Source organism: Triplophysa rosa, linkage group LG4, assembly GCF_024868665.1.
Source record: "Triplophysa rosa linkage group LG4, Trosa_1v2, whole genome shotgun sequence".
Taxonomy (NCBI): Eukaryota; Metazoa; Chordata; class Actinopteri; order Cypriniformes; family Nemacheilidae; genus Triplophysa; species Triplophysa rosa.
The window spans coordinates 6,079,057-6,094,645 of record NC_079893.1 but is presented as its reverse complement, the minus strand read 5'-3'; the positions used below and the strand labels follow the sequence as shown (position 1 = coordinate 6,094,645).

At 41.0% G+C, this 15,589-nt stretch overlaps 1 protein-coding gene across 2 annotated transcripts in view; it reads left to right on the top strand.

Moving 5' to 3' along the window:
• trpc5a (transient receptor potential cation channel, subfamily C, member 5a) overlaps positions 1-15,589 on the top strand; it is a 60,101-nt gene that overhangs the window by 37,861 nt on the left and 6,651 nt on the right. For both annotated transcript variants that reach the window (XM_057332345.1, XM_057332346.1), the window contains exons 4-8: positions 4,261-4,597; positions 6,153-6,292; positions 8,689-9,011; positions 14,912-15,107; positions 15,191-15,400. In XM_057332345.1, coding sequence (XP_057188328.1) covers positions 4,261-4,597; positions 6,153-6,292; positions 8,689-9,011; positions 14,912-15,107; positions 15,191-15,400 — 1,206 coding nt within the window. The remainder of the gene's footprint in view (positions 1-4,260; positions 4,598-6,152; positions 6,293-8,688; positions 9,012-14,911; positions 15,108-15,190; positions 15,401-15,589) is intronic.

Here is a 15,589-nt window from a genome sequence, read left to right as displayed (position 1 = left end):
CCAGTTTTCATTTTCTGCAAATAAATGCGAATAGAAACAATATTTTTATTTACAATTTGGTAGAAATATTGTTCGTAGTTCACAGAATGAAACAAATTAATTTGACCAAATAACATACCTAAAAATAGTAAATTCAGAAAAACTCAAAATAATTTAAAAATGGTCTCTTAATTTTTCCGCAGCTGTATACAGCCACTTGATGGTTGAAAATGTTTCTAAAGCCAGTGCAGTTGAGAACCTATTTACATTTCACGTCACATATATTTGTATAGTGCTTTATATTGTATATTATATTGAGCAATTCACATTGATCCGACAAACACCAACAAAACCAAAAAAAGTATATCAGATCAGTGTGAAACCCATGTTGATGTTGGCTTTTCACAGTATTTTCTGTTCTCTTTTATGTATTTTTTGTTTGAAGATGAGTAAAGTAAAACCTGCTACCTTGTGTATATAATGTTCATACATTTGAAGACTTCATTTGCAAAAACAGATAACTCGTTCATGTTTTTTTATTGTGGATTCCAAGTAATATCAATCAAACTGCACAACTGGGTTGTTTTGATTTAGTTATAACAAAAAAAAAAAACTAAAAAATCCATACAGCTAACTCAATCTGTTTTTGCTAATAAAATAAATAATTTATTTCGCAACAAGTGTCTTCTATGCAATCCGAAAACTAACAAATATTATCTTGCTTTCATTCATTAGAAAGTGATTTAGTTCACTACAATATTTGTATAATATTCCACGATCCAACAAATGCTGATCATACATGGTCAACCAGTGAAAAGCCAATGCAGCGAGTTTGTCAGATCAATGTGAATTAGCCTTTACTCTAGTAAAGTCATTTAATCTAAACCAAATAAATTGTGTTGACTAAACTAAACTAATTTAATTAGAATGACCTCAATTAAATCGTGTGTACTTTCATCAATTAAATTAAGCAAAGGTAATAAATTCATTTTTGAGTGAAGAAAATGCACATTTTATGTTACAATTAATCTGTCATCAGATGTGTTAAACTAATGTTCAAATTGCAAAAGTATACATTTCTAAGATATGAACAATGAGAATGTTGTTATAATAATGATTACAATATACAGAATAGGGAATGGTTTTGTATGTTGATTCAGAGTTGCCAAAATCTGAGGTCCTCGAAGAAGTTGACTTCATCTCTTCGCAGGTGTTGGGTCATCTAAAATCCACTGCCTTAATTCATTTTTATCTAGTCCACACCTCAGCCGACATGACTAGACTGCATTTCATCATATGCATATCATGCAAGTCGGATGCATGTCATGTGTAGAGCTTAATGTATTCCTGGAGTCTGCATTAGAGTCAGTGACTCTTCATGAGTGAACCTGCAGCCCAAACTCTTCGCATTATCAGAACCAGAGATCAATGCTCATTAGCATACTGCTCCCTAGCAACCAGAACATGAACAGGACATCTGTTGCTCTGTAATCACTTTCTGTCAAACAAGGCAGATGAACAACATCTTACCTCATAACCTTTCCTTCTGTTCACCTTATGACCTGTCTCACAAATCTGCCTTTAAGTTTACACATGCATGTCAGTAATGATGATTGTGATTCAAATCTGTATCCTTTAATCAAATATATGTTTAGATTCATTGATTAGTGACCCTTTCCCACCCAACATCAGTATAGCTGTGGGTAGAGATCGGTATTATAAGCCAATGGGACAGTTCACCCAAAAATAAAAATTTGGACATGGACATGGACACGGTTGTTTAAACCCTGTGTTACTTTCATCTGTAGCACAAAAAAGAAGATATTTTGAGAAATGTGAGTGGTTTTGTGTCCATACAATGGAAGTCAAAGGGGTCTAATGTTTGGATCCTAACATTCTTCAAAATATCTTCTTTTGTGTTCTGCAGAAGGAAAAAAGTCACACATGTTTGGAATGACATGAAGATGAATAAATGATCAATCATGTTCGTGTGAATAGTGGCTTTTTCCCTACTATGATCGTCAATAGTGCCCCAGAACTGTTTGGTTACAAACATTCTTCCAAATATCTTCCTTTTTGTTCAGCAGAGCAACAAACTTTATACAAGTTTGGGACAACTTAAGGGTGAATAAATGATGGCAGAATTTTCTTTTTTGGGGTGAACTGTCCCTTAAGACGGAAGCAGTAGACCATCCAGGGATTTTCTTGCTTACCGTTTTATTTCTCGCATACTTAGTTTTCGGACATAATACTCAAATCATTAACTGATCTTCACATACTATATAAGATGGAGGTAGGCGATGTAAAATGTAAGAACTAAGTCGACCAAACGCAACTACACCATCCATCTTTGTACTGAATGCAGTGTTACTGTACACATATGAATCCCATCTTTGCCCCCTGACTAATACCCACCGGTCAAAAAACGAAGACGGCATACATTTGCTTGCTATCCACACAATTGCCAACCATTACTACATTGCATAGCAGCGCAAGCCAGCTGGGATGTTATCAGTCTCATTTCACGGCAGGTTGAGGAATGGTGTTGTTAGCTAAGGGGCCGCCTGAAGGTTAGTTCTGATATTGATGGATGAAGAAGGAATTTCCCTTATTGCCGTGGAGTTACCACAGGACCAGAAAAGAAATACAAACAAGTCAGGTATGGAGAACCAAACCAACTCGCATGACCTTAAAGCTCAACTGTTCATTATAAAACAATCCGAAGGAAATTACTATGTCCTATCTTCTTTCCTCAAGCTCTGTTAAATACACTCCCGAGTCCTTTTCCACATTTCCCCGCCCCCTCCCCAAGGGTTCCGGGTGTTTCTATTAACTTACCTCATTAAATGGAGGTTGATTGTCTTTTCCTAAGGGACCTTTTGTGATTGAGGGATTGGGTAGCCAGTGATCGACCGCGGGTTTAGCAGATGTTCGGATGTCCACGGCTGAAAGTCATCACCTACTCAGGACATACTATGGAAATTTTCAACAATGGAAACTTTGGATTTCAAAAAGAGTTGTTACTCATCTATCATACACTGTATGTTGTCATCCCACGCAACATTTTCCATTACAGCCACTGGATAACTTAGCAATAAATGTGCCATGAAATATGAGGCAAGTCAGCTCTTGGCTCGATTCGCTTCAATGCAGATGTTTTAAGGGTCGCCGTCTTTTAAAGACTCCTGCAGCGATCCACTAAATAATAATTAACTTTGTTTGCACTCCCAAGAAGCTTTTCCCCATTTTTCTTCCGCTCCCTGCTTTGAGGACAATTGAGAATAATAATGATGCATTACAATTTGCCTTTGCCGATTGTATTTGTCTTTCTGTCATCGCTTTCCTATTCAGCTGTAAACCATGAGTCACATTTCAGAGCAAAATGTGTTAATGCGCAACAACGGATGCAGATGTGGAGGCGTGGCTTGCGTTTTTCACTGCGAATTGATTGTATGTATAAAAACAGCTGTTGCATTTTGAAATGAAACTGGCAGCAGACTGACAGTTGGAGGGGAGGAGTTCACAGATGCTCCGCCCAAGCCATCTAATTTAAGTCATTTGAGATGGATAGTCATTTCAGGACGGAAATGCATTTTCAGATTTTAACTGAAGATTATGAGGTTACATGAATTTTAAAAAGAAAATGACACACATTGACAAGCTATTTACTATAAAAGCTGCAATATTTCATGAAAAAAATAAGAATTGTAATTTTTTATTTCACTGGGACTTTAAGCACCATTAGCGTTTTGTATAATAAATCAAAGCAGATCCATTATTTTCTCAACTACCAGGCATGACTTTATTAGTTGAATTATAAGTTTCAATAACGTCCTTATCTAATTGAGTATAATCATCAGTCATTTACACAAATTTATAAATTGAGATCATTTTTTCTGCCCTCTTTCTCTCCAGGTTGAATAAGATGTGACTCACATGTCAAACTGGCAAACAATATATCTCATAAGGAAGTAAAATAATTATAAAAACAGTTTGAAATAAATGGAATAGGTTTAGTGCAATGTAGTGAAATACTGTGGATTTGGAACGTTTATAGATACAGGCAATTATCTCGTATTTAAAATGTGCTTCTTTTAACTTACTGAATTGAATCAAACCTTTCAATCCTAATACTCGCTTCGATTCACGATCATTAATTCCTGCCAGAATATCATTGGTACCATTTTGCTCCTAGTTAATTGGTCATTTTGCGTATGGCTCCCATTATTCACCATCATTTATAAGTCCATTTACAAATGTCTCTTTTTCTCTTTTCCGCAGTTTGTGGCTCAGCCGAACTGTCAGCAGCTCTTGGCCACGTTGTGGTACGACGGTTTCCCAGGATGGCGTCGCCGGCACTGGGCGGTGAAGTTGGTCATGTGTATTATTATCGGCCTGCTCTTTCCTGTCTTCTCCATCATCTACCTGCTGGCTCCTAAAAGCACTTTAGGGCTCTTCATCAAAAAACCCTTCATCAAATTTATCTGCCACACGGCCTCCTACCTCACCTTCCTCTTCCTCCTCCTGCTGGCCTCGCAGCACATAGCACGCACCAACCTACACATACAGGGCCCTCCGCCCACTCTTGTCGAGTGGATGATACTACCTTGGGTGCTGGGTGAGTATAATTGTGTGTTAATGTAGTTTGGATATATTAAGTGGCTCTCTGTTGGTCATTTGTGGCATTCTGCAGTAATATACTATGTATGTTTATGTCACTTTTGCAACAGTTGTTTTTTAACATATATGATATATTTAAGCCGTGGGTTCTCAAACTGGGGGGCCCCAAGATGGATCTAGGGAGGCACAGATTTTGTTGCATTTTATGAAATCTAGAAATCTATCATACATTTTATGCAATCAAACATCAGAAAAATAAGCCAACCGACCAAAAGAATTGGTGTTCAAGCATTGTATAACTGAATTTGGGATTTATTTGGGGTGCCGCAAAGCGATGCACCCTACACAAAGGGGGCCTTACAACGAAAAAGTTCAAGATAAGGTTGTGCAATATAATGAATATAGTACCAGCTTAAAAACATTATACTAATATTAAGGTCAAAGATGTTAGTTAAAATTTGATTAAATCTTAAATCTTTTTAAGATATTTAAAAATGGTCAAATAATACAAATAGTATTTAATTGAACAGGTTATACAGTATTTATGCTTTATCATAAACAATTTTACTTAATCATACCTTATCATAAACAATTTTATTACAAATTGTTTTTATTCTGGGTTTCCTTATACTGTAAATTTAAATTTTGTTTTTGTGTATTGTTTAAATTTAGTATTTGTCTGTTTTGCCCTTTTATTACATCTTGTAAAGTATTGTTTGTTGCCCTTCTACCCCATCTTTGCTTGAAGAAAAAAACAAGATAGTTTGATTTCCAATTGTATTCATGATCAATTTATCAATTAATATTTATAGTTATTAAGAGTTGTTCACATATATAATTTATTATGAAATATTAATATATTTCAATTATATTTTGTTTTTAAATTTTAGTTTTTGTGGTCATTTTAATTTTGGGAATTTTGTTACAAAGTGTTTTAGAATCAGAATCAGAATCAGAAAGAGCTTTATTGCCAAGTATGTTTGCACATACAAGGAATTTGTTTTGGTGACAGGAGCATCCAGAACACAGAAACAGCAACAACAGTACACAGAGACCATAACACAATAGAATACAGTACACAATGATTTAAATAAGGGCCTATGGGTATAAAAAATTAAGAAATACAATACAATAAACATAAGATAAAGATATAGAGAGTGTAAAGCTATGTATGTATGTAAATATGTACAAGTAAAAAATAAGAATAGACTATTGTAGTACAAGGTATGTGCTATATACAGCAGAATGAATGAAATATAATTTACAGAAAAAGTTGTATAAAAATAGATAGTGTATTATCTGGGTTTTTTGGGGTTTTTTTCAGAAAAAAAAAGTTATTTATAAATGTTTTCTTTATATTTATAAATGGTTTATTTGTTATGTTGTTATATTAGATTACTTTATTTTTTGTTCCAGTTTTAAGTTTTTTTACATGTCCCTATAATATTTGTGTGCATCACTCTTTATAAAGAAAATTATGCAGGTGTTTATACCCGTGTGTGTGTGTGTGTGTGTGTGTGTGTGTGTGTGTGTGTGTGTGTCTTTCCTCATAGGTTTCATCTGGGCTGAGATCAAAGAGATGTGGGATGGAGGTTTTAACGAATATGTCCATGACTGGTGGAACCTAATGGACTTCGCCATGAATTCTCTCTATTTGGCCACAATATCCCTCAAGATCGTCGCCTATGTAAAGGTGAGCTTCTGCTGGCTAGAAGTCATTAATGTTCACAAGTGAATGCGCACGAGCTCACATGCATGCACGCAAATGTCAGACTGCATGACCATCTGCGCCTGCTTTAGTCAGCCTGTACAGAATGGGTGCCAACTCACACGAGAAAGTGCAACTCTATGTATGTATGTGCATGCACATACTGTATATGAGATAAAATTGGCTATGTGCTCCATATTTTATGTTTGTTTGTGCTTCATTTGGGCAGTTTCTCGAGCATGCACTTCATTAACTATGAATGTTTGCGTGAAATGTGTCTAGAGAAGTGTTTTTATGTTCTATGAGGTTGAATCTATTAAAGTATTAGTCTCAGTTAGAGAGCAGAATTTTCAACTAGTTGAACTCAGCCATGCCTGGCACTGTAAAGCCAGTCTCATTTCTCTGTCCACTGAAACATGGAATTGTGGGATAGTGCCGAGCAGAGAAGGGCTCTCAAACAGTACTAAAATCAAGATCTTGAAATGATTTAAGAACCTGATTGAACCTGCACAGAGGCATATCAAGAAGAAAAACTTTAGCAGTTGTATTTTGAGAATTTAATTCTGTTTTTGATTGTATGTTCTTTATGAACCCAGTTTTTTTTTTAATTTATGGGCAATTCATTTAGAATATGGTGACTAAATGCATAATTTTCATGTTTAACACTATCAGTGTTGTTTATTTGCATAGAAGAGTAGATCTATTATCTCTCAATTGTTTTTCATTGAAAGTAATGACATTAAATGGAGACTGAGTTTGGGCTATGCTTTTCACATTAGTATTCCAGCACTGTACTCTTACTGTATGTTAACAGCTGTCTCATTTCTATTTGCTGTATTTCTTTTTAAGACTAAGATGCAAGATCTAAGCCAAAGTCGATACTTCAATGAATCATGGTTTACAGTAGGAATCCATTATGTCAATATGTATAAGCTTTGAAAGACCCTTAAGCTGTAACAGTTCCTTCTGGGTTTGTCAGCGTTGTCAGCATTTTTAGCACCTGATTTACTAAAGGAATCATAAAATTAGGTCATGGTGCAAAAACACCAATTTGCATTGGACATCTTCCCGTTATTCAGCAGAATAGCATGATTTTGCATAGTTTACTGGGACTGTCTAACATCAGCTGACTACTCCAAGGCACCTGAATCAGCTCATTAAAATGATAAAAGTGAGCTTGACTACACCGTGTGATTGGATATGTGCCCAGTTCTAATGCTTTTCTCCGTATCTTTTGATGAATTACTCCTGGCACGATCGCTAGAACCTGTAAAAAACCTTTCTTTTAAATAAAACAGTCAGTATATGGGTTCATAGCGCAATGCGTTACATTATGAATTAAGCTGTATTACAGTTTGAATAGGCTCATGATGCATTTCAGGATGCAACCTTTTAAATTGCATTTTCAGAGCTACAAGTAGAGTATAAGTTCACAACTAGAGATTTGTTAACATGTCGGCCAATAATCGGTATCTATCGGTCGATAGTTTAAAAAAGCCCATGATCAGGGCTGATATATCCTGTCAATCAAAAGACAACAAGAAAATGCAATAAATTTGCACTGTATATAGAGAAAATGTTAAGAATAATGTAATAATAGTGATTATATGAATTAATAATTTTCGGAAAGTTAAGAAATATTCATTTCATCTTCAGAATCAGTATCGGCAGATATCACTCTGAATAACACAGTGTAACAAATTGTTATTTCGCCCAACCTTTTTTATAGTTCTAATTTTTGTGGTAATATTTATTTTCATGGATCATCAATGTTTTAGTGTATATTTAGCGCAAGTAAATTTTCAGCTTATATCATTAATTACGATACAGTATATCGGTATATTGCAAATAAACAAAAACTGTAAAAATTTCACATATTTAAAAAAATATTTTCCATTTGTCATGGAAATGCGATGAAGCTATGATGGGTGACTACGTCTCGAACTTGGTTTGTGAGGATAGTATTAGTCATAAAAGACAAAAACCATCAAATGTACACGTCTGTAGTTTTGGACGACTCATTTTTAGTAACAGTCATGTTAAACTGTTGTTTTGAGCTCAGTGTTATAGTGCCTTGTAATTTCTGCGTACGAGTTATAATACCAAAATGTATAAACGTGTGAAAATATATATATATTTCTTTGGAGTACTGTCAATGGTAAAAAAAATGATTTCGTATTCAGCATGTTAAACTTCATAAAGAAACAGTAAAAATTAAAGCGAAACATTGTGTAATCCTATCGGTGGACAAATTTAGTATCGGTGCATCTCTACTCACAGCTACAAGCGTTTGGTGTTTGCTAAATACAGCCCATGTTAGTTCTGACATCAAGTCTTAAAATAATTAGTAATGAAATGTTTCTTAATGTGTTTTCTCACAGTATAACAGTTCTCGTCCTCGAGAGGAGTGGGAGATGTGGCACCCGACGCTAATTGCCGAAGCTTTGTTTGCTATCGCTAACATCTTCAGCTCACTGCGGCTCATCTCCCTCTTCACGGCCAACTCACACCTGGGGCCGCTGCAGATCTCTCTGGGCCGGATGCTGCTGGACATCCTCAAGTTCCTCTTCATCTACTGTCTGGTGCTGCTGGCCTTCGCTAACGGACTCAACCAGCTTTACTTTTACTACGAGACCAAGGCCGCAGACGAACCCAACCACTGCAAGGGAATCCGCTGTGAGAAACAGAACAATGCCTTCTCTACGTGAGTGTTTTTCTTTGTCCGAACACACTCCTCCCATTTCCACTTTTCTCTCTTAATGTCTGCCATCCTTTTCTTTTGTCTTTTCTACATTTATCTTTTCATCTTTACGTTTAGTATTGGGTAATAATGGACTGAAAGTACCATTGTATTTCACAGCCAGTTTTTATATGTGAGCCAAACCAAGTAGGCTAATAATTAAAAAAAAAACACGTTGAATTGTCTCGAATGTGCTTACACTCACTCTCTAAAGAAGCATTGGGAAGTCGGATTTTCTACATTCCTGCCTTCTCAAACTCTGCATTGCATCTTTAGGTCAATGCTGATTGGACAGAAAGAATGCTCCTTTTGAATATTCATTACAACCTAATGCTTTTCCAATGATCTGTTAATCAGCATCAATAACCCCATCCTCCAACACTGCACAATAGGTTCACAGTCACCTCATGAATATTTATGAGAAGAATCGCTGCGAAACTGGAAGGATAATCCGTGCTTCGCCTAGCCGCTCTGTGATACAGAAACACCCAAAACATAAAAATCCCCAGCATGTTGTTGAAACGTCTGGGGACTTTCCTGCATTTCCATCAGCATTCCATTTCAGCCACTAGCCGGATCATACGTGGTCTCCCATATCAAATCCCTCAACCCATATCCCTTCACACAAGCACTTCCTGCGGTGATTTTACCAGGTTCAGTCAGCCAGACGTCCCTTTGCAGATTAACACGCTTGGCGTTCTACGATGCTTGTGCCAACTCGAAAAGACAGAGGGTCAAAAGAGATTGTTGATGACAGGGATTCTGCGCACACCAATGCGCCCGAAACATATCTGCATCTGTGCTTTAGCCTTTTGTGTTTGCGAGCTCAAAATGCCAAATGTCGGTCGCAGTGGCACAGGAAGTGGAGTTATTTCTGGACAGCTTCGGGATGAAGGAGGGTGCCAGTTATGTCGCTGTTTCTACGAGTCGGTGAGGTGCTTGAGGCAAACCTGTGTGCCTACATTAGGGCTCCACAGCAGGAGCTGTCACGGCAGCCCTGCGGTTAAGGGTGCTCTCCGAGCTTTATTTGTTATTCACAAATTATATCGGTGACAATGAATGCGCCGAAAATACAGTACGTGGACGCAGCCTTCAAAATCTTCCCGAGCAAATCTTCCTTCAAAACGGAGGACATACTCAAGGCGCGCACACATAATGTATGCATCAGTGCAAGTGCACTGTAGAGTTTATGCATAAAAGGACGAGCGACAGGAGTGTACGACGAGAGAGGACCAGGCCAGGTTTTATTTATGTTTGTGTGGCCGGCAGTTGACCGTGAGGAAGCTGTCAACCCTTTACTTTCGTTTTGTGGTTGGTTTATTTTATTAAAAGTTTGATTTAATGTTCGCCAGTTCCCACCTCCTTCCTTCCTTACTTTGAACTGTATTACAATTACTAATCTTTCAAAAAATGTACATTATTAAGTGAAAAAAACTTTTACACGCTAGTGCACACAGTATATACTGTAGGTCCTCTCTAGTCCTCTCGCAGGCTTAACAAAAACCATAACACTGAACACTGAAAATCTTATGGTTTGCCACCAATAGCAAGTGTTTATTTTCCCTTTTGGTCATGTCTTATCTCGCCTAGGGCACAAAGTGCCTCAGGGCACAAAAAAGATGTATGACGCCTCTGCACGAGCTGTTGGGAATTAAAGTCAGCGAGATGTTTACAAGTCTGGGACAAACAAAAAATAAAAGGATTTTTTTCACCCACCCCGCTGAATTCCCAAACACAGCACATTTTGTTGTCATCCTTCTTACAATAGTAATGCCGAATGTGTCTTTTATAGGTTTGTGCCACTGACGTACCTCCCAAAGCTACTAGATGGAGTGTAATACCTGGTTTCTTATCTCATGCACGCTGCTGCGTCCTTTCGGTCCTTTTTTCCTGTTTTGAGAAAACCAGGTTGTATTTATCTCTGCCAAGACTTTGATGAAAGCTGACACTGTTGAATATTTAATGCAATGAAAAGAAAAAAATCGCATTTCCTTTCACCCTCAGGGTGCACGTAGACACACAAACTGCGAATCTTGGAGGCAGCCGGGAGGTTGCGTTCTGAAACTTATGATGCTATGTACAGTGTGCTTCTAGACAGGTTGCGTCAGACTGATGTCATACCATATGTGCATGTTTGTGTGCATGCAAATCATCAATATCAATTTGTGAGATTCATTAATCATTAAATGTGTTTTCAAACTGAAAAAAGGATGAATGAAAAGTTTCCAAATGGACTAAATATCAAAGTGCAAAAACATGTTTCATTTCCAGATTCAAGTCGCAGGATAGCATTATAAACCTAAACAACCACGAAATGCATTCAACGCTGATTGATCATCAGTCTGTTTTCCTCTTCCTGTTCCATTTCCTCTGGCTTATTGCTATTATAGATGGCAAATGTAATACTATTGACATTTTCCTTTATAACGCATCAACTACGTTTCCCCTTCAGTCGGTCTCTCGACGTTGTGTTGAGAGACAGACTGGGGTTTGATCTTGAGAACCTATCATCTCCGAATTGATCCGAATGGCACACTCACGCCAGTCCCCACCCCGTGCATACGGGTATAAAAGGGAGATGGCGGCGGCCATTCACTCATCCTTTGTTCTTCAGAACCTGCGTGGCTTATGTCAAGCATTATCTCTTCGAGACTCTTCACGATTTCTACTGCTGGATTTACGACACAGAGCAGCGGACTTCGGCTTCGCGGACCACCCATACCCCAGCACGCTCACCTGGCTCGTCCCCGATGGGCGGCGGTGGACCGTCCCATAGCGGGCAGACTCGACAGAGGTATGAGGACGAACTCTCTGTCATAGCATCGGACATCTACCTCCTGGCATCAGATGCGGAAGACCTCTCTGAGCTCCTGCCCCCAGGCGGTCGAGCTCAAGATGAGGCCGACGCTGAGATCTCAGTCATGCCTTCCCGGGCAGCCGCGGATTCATGGTTTCTGGGGTCAAAAGCCACGCACCGCCCGGTGCCATTCTTCCTGGAGGTGCTTGAGGAGCTCACTAAGTCCTAGAATGCACCGTTCACCGGCTAGCGGGCTCGGGGGCTGTTACTTCCCTGGATGGTGGGGCGGCCAAAGGCTATGTCGACATCCCCCAGGTGGAGCGTGCAGTCGTGGTGCACCTGTGCCCCGCAGACAGCTGTCACCTGGAGGGGTCAGCCTAGACTTCCGACCAAGGCTTGTAAGCTTTCTTCAATACTCGTGGCGAAGGCACGTGCCTTGGATCAGTCGATGTCCACACTTGTGGTCCAAGAGAGGCATCTGTGGCTCAATCTCACAAGCTGGGCTGTTTGGTGACACCGTGGAGGATGTGTCACAACAATTCTCCGCGGTGCAGAAGCAGGCTGAGGCGATCAAGCAGATCCGCCCAAGTTTCGGGGCAGAGGGGAGAACGCTTCCGTGCTTCGGGCCGAGGTTGCCGCCCTTCTGGCGAAAGATGCGATCGAACCCGTCCCTCTGACAGAGATGTCTTCCGGGTTTTACAGCCCATACTTCATAGTGCCCAAAAAAGGTGGGGGGCTGAGCCCCATTCTGGATCTGCGCCTCCTGAACAAGCACCTACACAAGCTGCCATTCAGGATGCTGACGCAGAAGCGCATCTTGGGCTCAGTTCGTCACCAAGATTGGTTCGTGGCAATAGACCTGAAGGAAGCATACTTTCACGTCTCCATCCTCCCTCAGTACCGACCATTCCTGCGGTTTGCATTCGAGGGAAGAGCGTATCAGTACAAGGTCCTGCCCTTCGGTCTGGCCCTGTCTCCTATGGTTTTTACCAAACTCGTAGAGGCTGCCATAGAGCCCCTAAGGGAGCAAGGCGTGCGGATACTCAACTATCTCGACAACTGGCTTATCTTGGCACACTTGAGAGATGTGTTGTGTACGCACAAAGACCTCGTGCTCCGGCACCTAGACCGTCTTGGCCAACGGGTCAACCGATAAAAGAGCAAGCTCCCCCCAGCGCAGAGCTCCTCTTATTTCGGTATGGAACTAGACTCCGTATGTCAGCGCGTCTCACCAACGAGCATGCGCAACGAGCAACGAGCATCATCGGTGCTGAACTGTCTGAAACTTGTCAGGCGGACTCCAGAGGTCCCGCTGAAACATTTTCAGAGGCTTCTGGGGCACATGGTGTCCTCGACAGGGGTAATCCCTCTCGGGTTGATGCACATGCGGGCGCTTCAGCACTGGCTTCACCCTGGATGGCGTGGCACACAGGCACCAGGCGCATTACGGTAACGCCTCAGTGCCTTCGCACCCTCATCCCTTGGTCCACTAGGGCAGGTTTCGAGGTGCGACGTGGTCACGACAGACGCCTCCCTGCAGGGGTGGGGTGCCGTGTGCAATGGGCACGCAGTATTGGGGCAGTGGACGGGTCCCCGGCTGCAGTGGCACATCAACTGCCTGGAGTTGCTGTCTGTCCTTTTGGCACTGAGGAGGCTCCAGCCCCTCATGCAGGACAATCAAGTGCTGGTCCAGTCGGACAGCCTGAACCAGACAGCCGATGTTCTCGCTCGTGAGGGGATGCTCAGCAGAGAATGGCGACTCCATCCCCACGCAGTCCAGCTCACGTAGGAGCAGGTCGGCCAGGCGCAGGTGGACCTGTTTGCCTCCCCAAACTCCACCCATTGCCCACTTTGGTACTCCCTGACCGAGGGACCCCTCGGCACGGATGCCTTAGCACACAGCTGGCCACGGGACAAGCGGAAGTACGCCTTCCCCCCAGCAAGCCTCCTTGCACAGGTCCTGTTCAAGGTCAGGGAAGAGTGACATCTTCCCCCCAGCAAGTCTCCTTGCACAGGTCCTGTTCAAGGTCAGGGAAGAGTGACATCAAGTACTGCTAGCTACTGCTAGACTTGGTTCTAAGACCTGGTGGCTCTGACGACAGTTCCCCCCTGGCCGATTCCCCTGACGAAGGACCTTCTATCGCAGGGGAAGGGCACGGTGTGGCACCCCAAGCCAGGCTTCTGGAATCTCCATGTCTGGCCCCTGGACACCCAGTCTGTCTCTCAACACAACGTCGAGAGACCGACTGAAGGGGAACATCTTGGTTATGACTGTAACCTCCGTTCCCTGATAGAGGGAACGAGACGTTGTGTCTTCATGCCACAACGCTTCGCCGACCCGCTGCAGCGACCGGGAGATGGTTCCTCAGCCCAAAAGATGAGTGAATGGCTGCCGCCATCTCCATTTTATACCCGTATGCACGGGGCGGGGACTGGCGTGCATGTGCCATTCGCCAAGCCCATTGGCGTTTTAAAATTCCTCTCGGAGATGATAGGTTCTCAAGATCAAACCCCAGTCTGTCTCTCAACACAACGTCTCGTTCCCTCCATCAGGGAATGGAGGTTACAGTCATAACCGAGACGATTTCAAATCTAACTTACCTCTTTTGGAAAAAGAAACATTTATAGTGAATGTGCCAAATTGTATTAAAACAATTAGACTTGATCATAATACTGAATTTAAAACAGGAAGTTGGACAAAGTACCAGTTAGGCTGGAAACAAACTTAATATAGGAGAAGAAAGAAACACACATCCAAAAATAACTAAAAAACATCACTTTTTTTCAGACAGAGAGAGAAAACTCTACTGAGCGTGTTCAGATAAACTCATTTGGATTGCAAATAGCTTGTAAAGAAATGTAATGCCTCAGTTCTGCCCTATCCCTCATATTCACAGTATTTCACCTGATTTCTGTTTTTACATAAATTGATTCATTTCTCATTTTCTGATCAAAAACTTTTTACCCTTGTGATCTCTGGCCCATCCTAAAAACATCTGGAATATTGTTTGATTTCTATATCATTTACAACTGTCTCTCTCTTTTCTCTTTTCTGTCTGGTTTTTAGGTTATTTGAGACCCTGCAGTCCCTGTTTTGGTCGATATTCGGCCTACTGAATCTGTACGTGACCAACGTGAGGGCTCGGCACGAGTTCACTGAATTTGTGGGCGCCACCATGTTCGGCACGTACAACGTCATCTCCCTGGTGGTTTTGCTTAACATGCTCATTGCTATGATGAACAACTCATATCAGCTCATCGCTGTAAGTACCAATCAATAATCTATGGCCAATATTCGAATTTAATCTATTTTAGGTAATTTTCTTTCGCATCTCTTCCCTTGCAGGACCACGCTGACATTGAGTGGAAGTTTGCTCGGACCAAGCTGTGGATGAGTTACTTCGACGAGGGAGGGACACTCCCTCCTCCCTTCAACATCATCCCAAGTCCCAAGTCATGCTGGTACCTGTGTCAATGGGTGCACAAGCGTCTCTGCGGGTCAGAGGCTGCTCCGCCTGAAGAACCCCACAAACACGAGAACCTGAAGGAATTCACGGTAAGGAGAAATTCTGAATAGAACATGTCTCTCCGGTTCCATCAGTGAACCTGTTTTAAATTACACCTTAAGAACAATTCAGCCGGCTCATTTTAGGATGCATTACCCATTATGACGACTAACAGAACTAACACACACATACGGAATGCATAAAGAGCCGATTTACATTTTTATTGTTTTTTGAACAAG